We start from the raw sequence: 12,522 nt of genomic DNA, 5'->3' as shown, positions 1-12,522 counted from the left end.
CAACCATACACTCATACACCATAAATCGTAGTATTCGTACAATGAAATTAATAATAAACATGATGCATACTTACAAAAACCTATTCATATAAGTACAACGATGAGATAACCAACACAAGTAGGTGTCATCGATAGGATAGGTCAAATACTTGCTAGTTAAAACGAGGCGCTCTCAATTGTTATTATATCAAAATATCTGATATCTTTAGAATAAATAATTACCATTATTTTGGTCAAAAATATATCTAGTTAGGGTAGATATATTTTTTGTGAGTGTAACCTACTATTTCAGATTTCTTGACTTAACCCATGAGTGTCGTCGATAGGATATGTCAAACATGGAATACATCTTAAAACCTTATCGTAAATTGGTCTACCTGTTAAAGTCCTAGCCAAAACACCTTCTGATAGGGAGGACGAAAGAAAAGTCGTCTCGAGGCCCTAACTAGAACCAACGTTTTTCACCCAATAATAGAGACCGTAGGTTATAGTGCCTTATAACCTTCTCCCACTCACTATTTTAGAAATAAAAGGTTTTCTATTAAAATATCTCATATTTTAAGTGATTATTACCAAAGTTTAACTATTAAATCTAAATCAATTATGTAAATCCAAATTTTAACTCTTAAAATTCTAAGATTTCCAAATTTAGAATAATTACTAATTAATTCTAAACTATGTTTTTCCTAGGTATTAAACTCATAAATAACCTTAAAACATATTAAAGTAATCTAGACATGCTATTAATGCGACATTACCCAATTTAACTACTTAAATCTAATTCACATTATTTGTGTCTATTTATGGTAGAAAAAGAACTATACTACTTTTCTATCCTCGGAGACATGTTAATGATAAAATTAACATTCATACATAGCATGTCATTTTAATGATGCAATGACTGGGCATTCTTATTCTATATGGTATGTGAAGTGATCATATCAACATGTTACCAATCATACAATATAATTAAACATTAGGGTATTGACCGGGTTCTCTGTTAAACGAAATTACAAAAAATACACCAAGGCATTCGTTGGGCTTCATAGCTTCTTGTAAGCTCTATGAGCTTCATCCTTTGTTGTGGACTATGGGAATTGCACACTCAAACCCTAACCCTAAGTTCTAAATGAGATGATCTAATTTCTAAAATTATGATTTTATCAAAAAATTGTAAACTTTTGTTATTTAAAAATAATTTCATAAATTTCTAATTAATAACCAATGGAAAGTGGTTACCATTTATTAAATAATAATTTCATTAATTATTACTTAATAACTAATAGTTTCCAAAACTATTATCAAATTTTTTGGAAATTCTTAAACTACTATTATAATTACAATTATTGGGATTATAATTACTCCAATTATATTTAATTAATAATTATAAAGTTTCTATAAACTAAATTTTGACTCCAATTAAGGTGTTCAAAAATTTTCATTTCTCTAAATAAAAATAAATTATTAATCTTATTAGTAATTTCTTAAACCAATATTTCATTTCAATAAATCATATATTTTTCATTAAGATATAAAAACTAATAATCTTGTTTCATAAACAATGTATTTGACTAATTTAATAGTCAAATGTTCCCAATAATAAAATTAAGAAAAGTGAACAATTCTCTTTCTTAATTTTGAATTAAGACATAAATGTCTTATTTCCTAAAATTATAAATCAACAATTTAATTGGAAATAAAACAATTTAATTAATATAGTTAATTTTTTTTATTTTAAATTATTTAATTAATAAAATAATTAATCAATTTAAATTTAAATTTGGCAACCATCACCAACTTTTCATTTTAAGGAGGAGAATATTATCTTTTTTTTTTTCTTAAACTAAAAAAAAAATTGGTTAAAACTAACAACCCAAATATATCTCAGATAATATCAAATATTAAAATACATATTTATATAAATTAAATAATTAATCTTATTAATTAAATAATATAAAAAAAAACTCCTAAACTGTTGCTCACGGCAACCTTTTTTTCAAAAAAAATAATAATTGATCATTGATCAATTATATGATCAATACAATATTGATCAAATTTTGTTTGTTGCATGAATAACAGTCACGGCATGTTTCATATATTCATCACTTCTCCCAGTCAACCATTGACATATTGCTAAGTGGTTCATCAATTTGCAAAGAATTGATCAGATATCAATTTGAAAAAAAAAAAATTGATCAAATATCAATTTATCCATACTTTGCAACAGTCACGGCTCAAGCAAAACTTGTAAAGCCATATTTTGATGACTTATCAATTGACTTTGTCAATTGATCACACACTCACGGCATCACCTTTGTACTCATATGAATGCGAAGATATTTTTTTAAAAAAATAAATAAATAAATGATTACAGTAACCATTGACATACATCTCATTAAACATAACTCAAATATTAAAAACTATATATTTAAAAAATTACAAAGAGCTTATACCCGACAAAACAATATGGGTGTACATTAAATCTAATTTAGAAATAAGAATAAAACAAAAAACAAAGAGAATCATATAGTTAACGACCAATCGCCACTACTGCAAAATTGACATGGGACGATGGTTTTAAACCGTCGTATGAACTCTCGTACGTCGGTTCTAATACCGTCGTCCCATGCAATGTAAAGCAAGATACAACGGTTTAAATAAAAGTGTCATCTCTTGTCGTACATGACATGATGGTTCCTATACAAACGTTATCTCTTGTGATACATGAGACGACGGTTCCTACTCAAGCGTCATCCTCGTGCAGTACATGATATGACAATTTATGTGCAAGCATCATCCCCTGCAATACATAAAACGACAGTTTTGTGGAGACCGATGTCCCATGTAGAATACAACGGTTTAAATAAAAGCGTCATCTCTTGTCGTACATGATATGATGGTTCCTATACAAACGTTATCTCTTGTGATACATGAGACGACGGTTCCTACTCAAGCGTCATCCTCGTGCAGTACATGATATGACAATTTATGTGCAAGCAACATCCCCTGCAATACATAAAACGACAGTTTTGTGGAGACCGATGTCCCATGTAGAATATGAGAATTTTTTAATTTTTCTATTTCCAACCACTATATTCATTCATAATTTCCTGTGTAATTACAATATAGTTCAGATAGAATCAACGAGCAGAAAAAATCAATAGAACTCAGTACGTTCCAAATCTAAAAATTACAAACTTGAAAGTAGGGCGTGGACCATAGAAAAAATAGTTGCTAGGGAAAAAAGTGTATTACATCCTGCAGGTAATATCAACCAATATACACCACCACGCGTTTGTGTGACGCCACCCTCATTTGCATGGACTTGGATTCCCTCCACCTACACATGAGATCATATTAGTTTGCATGACTGACTTCAGGAACCACGGAAATGAGGATTAAGTGCATGAACTAGCTTCACAATATAAGCATTGAGTACAAAAGAGGGGAAAGGTGAAGAGCTTCTAACATGACCACATGTGAGTTTGCAAGCAATAGCATGACTTGCTTCATGAAAGAACACTGTGATGAGCTTAAAGGTGTGTGAGTAGTACTGTTCTCCAGAGCTACAACATGCACAACAAAAAAGTTAATGTCATTAGAGCTGCCAAATTGAATATGAAGTTTGCCAAAGCTATCAACAAGACTATTAAAAGTTCAGACCATCTTGGCTTTTACCAAAATCTTCTCATGTTTATTTCCTTTCAGCTATTAGGTCTCAAATCTCAATAATCTATCTTATATTCATCACAACCCACTAATAAATAGAGGAAAGCACACGGAAAAGGAAGAGGCAGAAAACATAAAATCATAAAATAATAGGATTCATATGCCTAACAAATGATCCTTCTAAGTCTGGTCCTAATCATATTAGTATCTATTTAAGAAATTAGGTAAATAAATACAGCTGTAAAATAAACACAATTGTTTACTACAGCCCAGCAGTCCTTCAACATTTTCTGTTTACCACTCTTCATTATTATTAATTTTTCCTTTTCTAGTAGCTAGGTTAGATGTATCTACATTAGCCTGCAAACTTGACAGTCATTTTAAAGTGGATCGGTCAAATCAACTAGTTGAAAGCTAACTCAACCCAATGAATCCTTGCAGCCATCTCATTGTCAATTTTCACTAGCCTTTATCATTTGGTTTGGCTTGATGCTTATCATTTTGATCCTTGCTTCCCTTGTTAAAAACTCGTACACTCTACTCAAATGTACCTCAGACCCTAATGACCCAATAGATCTTTTGAAAGTAGCTATTACAAGTTTCCCTTTCTTTCTATTTTCTACTTCCGTACCATAAGTTTGACCAAGTAAATTTCATTGTGTTAAAACCAATGTCAAAAGAAATACAGAGCGCAACAAACAAAATCACTTCTAATAAATAATTTTCACATACAACCGTGTTTCTCTATACGTCTAAGTGTCTCTCCATTTTGACCAACATCTCCCCCTTTCTTACACTCCAAACAGATATATGACAGTTGCTAATCACAAGATGTCTAGATCATCCCACTACTATACTACTAGTCTCTAGCACATTAATTCTATCATCAAAATGTCAGTATTCCATTTAAGTAAAGCAAAACTTGATGTTTTATCTTTGTAGGTGTTTATGATAAGTAGAAAGCAATGTTCCTATAATTTATTTTTCATAAAATTTGGTGAATACATTCCTAAATTAATAGAAAGAGTCTGCGAAAGAAAAATTGCACAAAAGAGCGAACCTATAAGCCATGTCGCTTCAGCATAAGATAACCCTTGCCACTTGACTAGGTACTCTGGAATTACATCTCCAGAACTGTCTTTACTAATGCGGTCTGAAATTATCCTTTCCACCTGAGAGATATATTGAACCAATTATATAGAGAACTACATAGTAAGGGAAACACAAAGGAAATAAATATATAAAACCAAAACAAGAAATTGAAAGCGAACCTGACTATTTTGCTTGATGAGGTTCAAGTCCATCTCCTTGCTCACATCATTAACCTCAATCTTGAACAAACAATTAAAGAAAAAATGGCACCATAGTCAACATCAATTTTAAAAGCTCTTCAAATAATGTGAGATGAAGCAAAGAGGAAAAACAATAACAAATCAAATGTGTTTTGACTGTCTCGGACGTGACAAAAAACATTTGAACAGAATGAGGTCTGTTATAAAGTTACTGAGCTCTTTAAAAACAAAATCACTTCCTAATCCCACCATATATAGCTTATAATAAAAAAGTAGATAACAATCCCATTAAATAGCATAAGCACCACTGAAACACACAAAAAAAAAAATAGCAAACAAATACAAAAACAAACAAGTTCAAAACAAAAATAAATCCCGCATATGATAGATACCTTCGTATGAATATAAAATACAAATTCACTGCTTAAAGGAAATTTTTATATCATACAACTTCATCAACTGTATAGCTACAATGAATTCTAGCAGGCTAAGCTTTTCAAACTTTAGGTAGCTACCACTTTTTCTATTTTTCCATATAACAGGCAGAACTAATGCTTCACAGGAAGTGATATACTATGCATGTAACACATATTATGCTAACTTTATAACAATCTGGCCCACATCTCACGTCTTCTCTCTCTACTCTCTTATAATTGTCTTTTCTTCTCTTTTGAAGCTATGCATTTCTCCGATTCCTGTTATTATAGTATAACCAACAGCAATCATCTCATTCATTATTTGATCCAAATTCCAATAACGTATCAGATCATTTCTTGTTCTTAAAATAAAGACATGTCTGCAATCATCTCATCCCACCACATTTTGATATCTTTCAAGGGTATCCCTCGTCTTTATTTAACAAGAAACATATTGTATATTAATAAAAAGATGATAAGCCTGTTTAAAAAACAAAAGAAAAGAAAAAAATAAAGATGACAAGGTGTCAATTATATTTTACAGCCTAAGAAGCCAGTCATATACCAGCAAAAAAGGGTATCCACTAAATTTTATCAATCATGATTATCTAGCGTCAGAAACACAAACCTGAAATCACCACCCATTTATACCTGCAAGGACCTCTATCAAATTTCAATAACAGTTTTACAAATTATTCCAAAGGGGTTTGCGCATTCAAATAGTTTTTTTTATATAACAAAACTTGCATCAATGAGTTAAGTCCAGTCAAAATAACTTAGAATTACAAATTTGGCATGGCAAGGTACTTTTCCAAATAACAACCCGCCAAAAGCCCAATTCATAGCACATTAAGAATAGTAACAAAAAATTACTGCAAAAAAAAATAATAAGAAGAAAAAAGAACATGTGTATTATTATCACATATTAATTTTTTTCCAATTGACTTTATGTACAACCTATGGGTATCATCAAATGACCTCTGTAGATATAGTAATGCAAACAAGATATTCCATGATAAGTCCCATGTAAGAGATTTTCTTCTCTCATCCCTAAACTATAAAAAATCATAAGCTTTGTAGTTTGCAAGTGAAGAACCAAGGAACTAGATGGTACAATCTCTTAAATAGGTGCAAGCAAAAGAAATAAATAATCTTACTGGTACACAACTAGATTGCACCTTTTGGAGATTTTTCTTCTTGCTTTCATCGGCATCCTCACTTTCGTCACTTTCAATGTACGACACCTTCCGCACAGACCTACTAGAAGTGCGTACCTCGTTGTTTCGTCCAGTTGCATTTATCAAAAAAGTAGAACAACCACTAGTTTTCCGTTGATGTGAACCTTTCCTCGTGCTTTTGAAACCCACATCACTGTCACTTTCAGAGTCCTCCCCCAAAGACTCATCATCTTCAAATGATGATTTACCTCTTCGCTGCTGACCAGATCCCTGATACAATTTACGTTCTCTGGTAGATTTAACAATATGTCCACCTTTACCACGTTGTTTACTTTTTTATTTCCTTGCATAATAAGAATCGTCTTCATTAGACATATCCAGCTCATTATCACTGTCATCTTCTGCTTCAGATTCTGCACCTCCCCAATTTTTATCCTGGTATCACTAAAAATACATCATTAACATGCAAAAAGAACCAATTTTCATAGTAGCACACCCAAAGAATAGTTTAGTAAATCTAATCTATCAATGGAAATCTACCAAAAGATAAATGGAAATGAAGAGCAAAGAACAAAATAAACTCATTACAATACCACATCTAACATACAAAATATATAGACACAAAAACAAGTGTTCATTGGCACCATATTTTTCAGGGCCAATCTCTAGAAATTGGCATTGGAACAATAATAAATGTAAGATTTATCACAAGCACAACCATAAACACAGTACAGTCCAGTGTTTGTATTTTATTTTCCCAACTCTAAATTAAGTCATAAAAGTTGTATCTTTTTTTCTAAAAAACAAAACAACAGAACTTGTATTTTTTTTATTTAAGACAAATAATAAAAGGCAAAGAATGAGAATCACCCTGACAAAACAAGGAAAAAGCAATTACATAAAAGTTATATCAAAGACAACAGTATACCTCAAAATCAAGATTAATTCATCAATTATTCGAAAAAGAAAAAAGTCCATAGAAAATCAAACTATAGAGTGAGAGAAATATGGAGATTGTTACCCAACAAGCCAGCTAAAGTATACTACAACTACATGAAAGGTTTTACAAGGGCTGAATAATAGCACGATAAAAAGGAAATCGGGACATTCCATTAGAAAATATACTGTGGCGAGACTAATACAAATATAAGAAACCAAAACTACATTGAGATTAATTCACCAATTATTCAACAAAACAAAAAAATCAAAGGAAAATCAGACTTCATTCAAATAAAGAAATTGTTACCCAGCAAGCCAGCTAAGGTACCTGGTATACTACAACTAGATGAAAGGTTTAATGAAGGCCGAATCATAGCTCAGAGTAAAAGAAAATCAAGGCTTTCCTTTAGAAAGTTTATAGTGGCATGATTGATCCAGTTATAAGAAACCATTAATTAATATAAACAAAAATAAAAAAAAATTAATAAAAATACAAGTTTGGATAGCATTAAGATAGGGCCGTTCATTTATTGCTAGCGAGAGGGTTTCTCAACTTAGAGTAAAAGCAGGTATAGGCATTGGCATGTTGTCTTTGAAGAATAAATCACTTGTTATAAAATCAGTGTGAAGATTTCCAAACAAACCAAATACTCTGTGGCACAAAGTTATCAAGAACTAGATAGTTTTGAGTATAATAGGGATGTTGGTTTGGTTGGTAAGGCTATATAAGATTGAGATAATAGTAGTTTTGGGAGATTCGAGGTGAGGGATTACACACACATGGCTGGTAAGACTGTATATCATAACCCACAGACAGATAGACAGTTCTAACCGTTATCTTTTTTTGGTTGGAGTGTTCTTTGTAAAAACAAAAGATGAAAGTGTGAATCATATTTTTGTTCATTGCACATTTACACTATCTTTATGGTCAAAGTTCAGGTTGGACAGGCTGCTCCAAGAAGCTGCCATGGTTTTTAAGATGAAGATTATGGTGGGGATTGGGTTGTTGTAATGACCGCATATACGTTCCTGTTTACTGAGTTTTTCGGAAACGAATACAAACAGAATAATAAAAAGATAAGAACTGTAGAAGTGCTGAAATGTAACTAAACAAACAGTGTTTTTACGTGGTTCAGGCGTTAACAAGCCCTAGTCCACGAGTCGATGATATTATACTTGGAAAGGACTACAGTAAGATGGCTGGTGTACAAGAACTTCACACACTCACAGTGTTTCTCTCGGGTTCTCTTGAAGAAGATGAAGCTAGAGAGATTTTTGTAGAGTTTTTGCTATGTGATCTGTTGGCCCTCCCTCTTCTTGTAAAATGAAGGGGTCTTTATAGCTAGGGTTTTGGATTAGGGTTTTTCTCTACGTACCTGAGTCTTAATTACTCCAGCCATAAATAGGGGATATAATTACTGTAGTAGCATGGCTACAAAACTCTATGTGGGTATATTTACGTGAAAGTATGGGGAACACACAAAGTCAGCCGTCTTTTCCAAGTTGTCAGCGGAACAGTAGGCGAAAAGGTACCCTTAGGCGTGCTGGGATGTGTGCGGCTTTGACCTGTCGGGCGTGTCAGGCGGGATCCTGTGTCAGGTGGATATCATTCCAAATATGCCTCCTCCATGACTCGACCGCTCGGTTTAGTTCCGTGCGGGGCAGGGAACTGTTTCCGCGAAGACCACTTGAAGAGCTTCTCCTGGAAGGAGCTTCCCTGAAGGATACCCCTTTGGGAGTCCGAGAGGGTCGACGAGCCTCCGTGTCGTGTTTGCTTGAAAGAGTAATCCGGACACTAAACGGGAGAGGCGAAGCCTCTCTGTCCATCCGCGAGCTCTGGTCACCTACCGTGAAAGACATTGGTAATTCTGCTTCCCCGAGGACATCAATCTAAACGCTATCCGGAAATCTGGATAACAGTTCCTTTAATTTGTAATGTTTCATTTTTATTAATATCTTAGTTTAATTTCATACCAAACAATAATAATAACAACAATAATTTGGGAACCCTCAATACCCATTCATAAACTAATGAAAGTATCTGAAGCATAATTTTTTGTTTGCGTGCATCTAGTGTTAGCTTCTAACATAGAAGTAAAGCAATCCTCTCTATTGGTTTTGATATCATGAAAACTGGTCAAGAATCGGACAAAAAGATAAAGAAATTGCATCAAAAACATAATGCCCAGGACTTGGCTGCTTAATCCAATATTTTAGGAAGAGCATAAAAGCAATAAAAGAATCACATGAATGAAATAATATGGTATATCGCAATAGTCACAAACCTTTTTCAATGTGCGTTCACTTGTAATGCCATAATCAGGTTCAAAATCTGCATCATCAGGATCATCTTCTGCCATTACACACAGGATAAATTCAGTCTTTAACTCTTCATGAGTGGGAACAATAATATAATCAGAGTTCATAAGTTCCATGCCAATTGTCCTCACAAGCACCCAAGAACTAGAGTGAGCATCACTAATGCAGCAATATCCTAAAATTACAAAGGAGAATAAAGCAAATTACCATCTTCATCCTCTTCATAATCAGCATCATCATTATTGTTGTCATCTTCATCACCATCGCTAAAATTTTCACTGCCATTCAAGACTCTAGAAGATCTTGCAGTATTCTTATTCCCTGCAGCTGGCTTTAGTTGTTGCTCAGAATTAGACCCCAAAGAATAAGGAAACCCTCTATAATGCATTAAATCATTCTGCTCTTTCCCATCTTGCTCATAATATTCATCAGAAAGCATCTCATCTGTAGGGACATCTCATCTCAAAAATGAATCTTATTCACAAAATTGAATCACGATAATGGAACATCCCATTCAAAGAAACACATATTCAATCAAATCTTTAGTATTTAAACCAAAAAACTCAGTGCAGAGAAAGAAAGAAAGAAAAAAAAGAAAATACCCAAAGTCTTGTGGCTATCACTGTGAAGAAGATAGAGAAGTAGGAACACGGCAGCGAGAAGAGCTTTACGCCGGAGATGGGTGGAGGGCAGCGATCGAACGGTCGGAGTGAGAGTTAGGCGCGAAGACGCCAAAGCTTTAGGTCGGAGATGGGCTGGACCACGAGCAGATTAGGGCTTGCCTATATCCGAGGAAGGAGCCGTCATCGCCGCCGTCACATGGGTTGTCACCGTTCCCTGGGTTGTCGCCGTTCTCCCTAGTTGTCATAGATTGCTGGATTGCAGTTGTCGCCGGTAGCTGTTATAGCATAGGGTTGTGCTATCAAATTATGCAGAAGAGAAATGGTAAAAGACTTTACGCCTAATTGCCTACTTCTATTTTGAAGATACTGGGTCATTAGTTTTTTTATTTAATTTCTTTTTATATATTATATTTTATTAGTTTAAAGACAGTATTGTTATAATTTAGAAGTAACACACGTTAATAAAATAGTATATATAACTAATAGAAGTATGAAATTTTTTTTATTAATTTTTATCTTAAAAGTATTATTAATATAATATTATTAAATAATTTAACAACTAATATTAAATAACTCTTTTAAATTTAAATTTAAATTTGAATTATTAATTATTATTTCTTTTTTATAAATATATTTGCATAATATATTAAGTATATTTATTAATTCATATTAAAATATATACAAATTTAATTAATGCCAAAAAAAATTGGGTTGCATTGAGACAACGTTTCTATTAGAACTGTCTTCTCGAGTTAAAGGTTGATACGTGACGACAGTCTCTATAGAACAGTCATCTAATGTAATCTTCAGTTAGAATGGCACGACAGTTCTAGAGAGTCTGTCGTCTCATCTCTACTTTTAACATGAGACGACTATTCTACTAAAAATGTCGTATGATGTGCATCGTCTAAGTACAATTTTTTAGTAGTGGCATTCAACGCATTTATTCAACACGTTCAAAATATAATAGAAATAAGAACAACCCTTAAGCCCACTCATAAAACATGTGCTCTACGTGTTCATACATTTAAAATAAACACATATCAGATTCATGACACATGATCTCAACCTTGGCTATGGTACCAATTGTTGGTTTTTGATCATGTGATTGACAGTGCAGCGGAAGCATGAGATAATATTTCAATGCAATAATAACAATTATTAAAGCATAAGAACGAATCACTCTAGGAACCATAACTATAATGAGATATTTCTCATGCGCATGAATCTGAATAAAATAGAAACTTACAAAAACTTTCTCTAGATGTAGAACAAGTGTAGATCAAATAGCGTCTTAGTCTCCTAACCCATCATCTTTCATACTATGGCTCGCACAAAGAGGAGACAGGTAGATGTCTATGCTATTTGGTAGGATACACAATAACACACTTTTAAATCTCAACACATGAGAGAGTGTTCTTCTCACAATACAGAGATAACAAGTTTCTATATTTTTCTCTCTTGGCAAAATAAGGTGAAATGCATCTGATGTTTATTTCTCATGATGTTATGTTACATTAATATAACAATCAAAAGAAGACCTAACCCTAATCACATTGGGCCTCTACGTGGGCAACAATCCATTTGGACTGTGGTTGGTGCCATCTACAAGGCTTTGAGCCCAGTGGTATTTTATCTCTATAAAATGCTATTTGTTGGACCTTTATCATATTATTTTATGTAGTATACAATTATATTACAAAATTAAATATGATTAAATTAATTTTCAATAAAAATTAATTTCACATAATTATCAATATAATTTTATTTGCCATTAAATATTATTTCATAAATAATATTTTAAATATTATTTCACAAATAATATTAATTTGGGAGATTAAAAATAATACTTTATTATTTTTTAATCATTTCTTTTTAATACAAAAATCCTACCTCTGTGTTATTGAGCTAGTACGGGGACAATATGGACTCATAGTTCTAAGCTCCAGTAATTTAATTAATTTTACTAACTCTTAGTTCCATTAATTAATTTATTAACTATGAATTATTCCACTAGAAATTCGAAGTTGAACTCTCAAAACTATAGTCTTATATTATTAGAAGCTACAACAATAAAGTCGTCCAT

General features: G+C 32.5%; 1 protein-coding gene across 4 annotated transcripts; it reads right to left on the bottom strand.

Annotated features, from left to right (window-relative positions):
* Positions 1-6,886: 6,886 nt before the first annotated feature.
* On the bottom strand, positions 6,887-10,636 carry LOC133805068 (protein CHROMATIN REMODELING 5-like). Of its 4 annotated transcripts, XM_062243168.1 has the most exons (4): positions 10,416-10,636; positions 10,021-10,257; positions 9,780-9,847; positions 6,887-6,990 (listed from the first exon to the last, which is right to left on the bottom strand). In XM_062243168.1, exons 2-4 carry the CDS (start codon positions 10,250-10,252, stop codon positions 6,892-6,894), a joined length of 399 nt encoding a protein of 132 aa, XP_062099152.1. In that variant the 5' UTR covers positions 10,253-10,257; positions 10,416-10,636; the 3' UTR covers positions 6,887-6,891. The 4 variants fall into 4 exon arrangements, with proteins under 4 accessions (XP_062099152.1, XP_062099151.1, XP_062099153.1 ...); XM_062243167.1 differs by lacking the exon at positions 10,416-10,636 and having other exon boundaries at positions 10,021-10,402; XM_062243169.1 differs by lacking the exon at positions 10,416-10,636 and having other exon boundaries at positions 9,780-9,844; positions 10,021-10,402.
* Positions 10,637-12,522: the final 1,886 nt, after the last annotated feature.

Source organism: Humulus lupulus, chromosome X (assembly GCF_963169125.1).
Source record: "Humulus lupulus chromosome X, drHumLupu1.1, whole genome shotgun sequence".
NCBI lineage: Eukaryota > Viridiplantae > Streptophyta > Magnoliopsida > Rosales > Cannabaceae > Humulus > Humulus lupulus.
The sequence above is the reverse complement of the archived record's forward strand: the minus strand, read 5'-3'. Positions and strand labels throughout refer to the sequence as shown.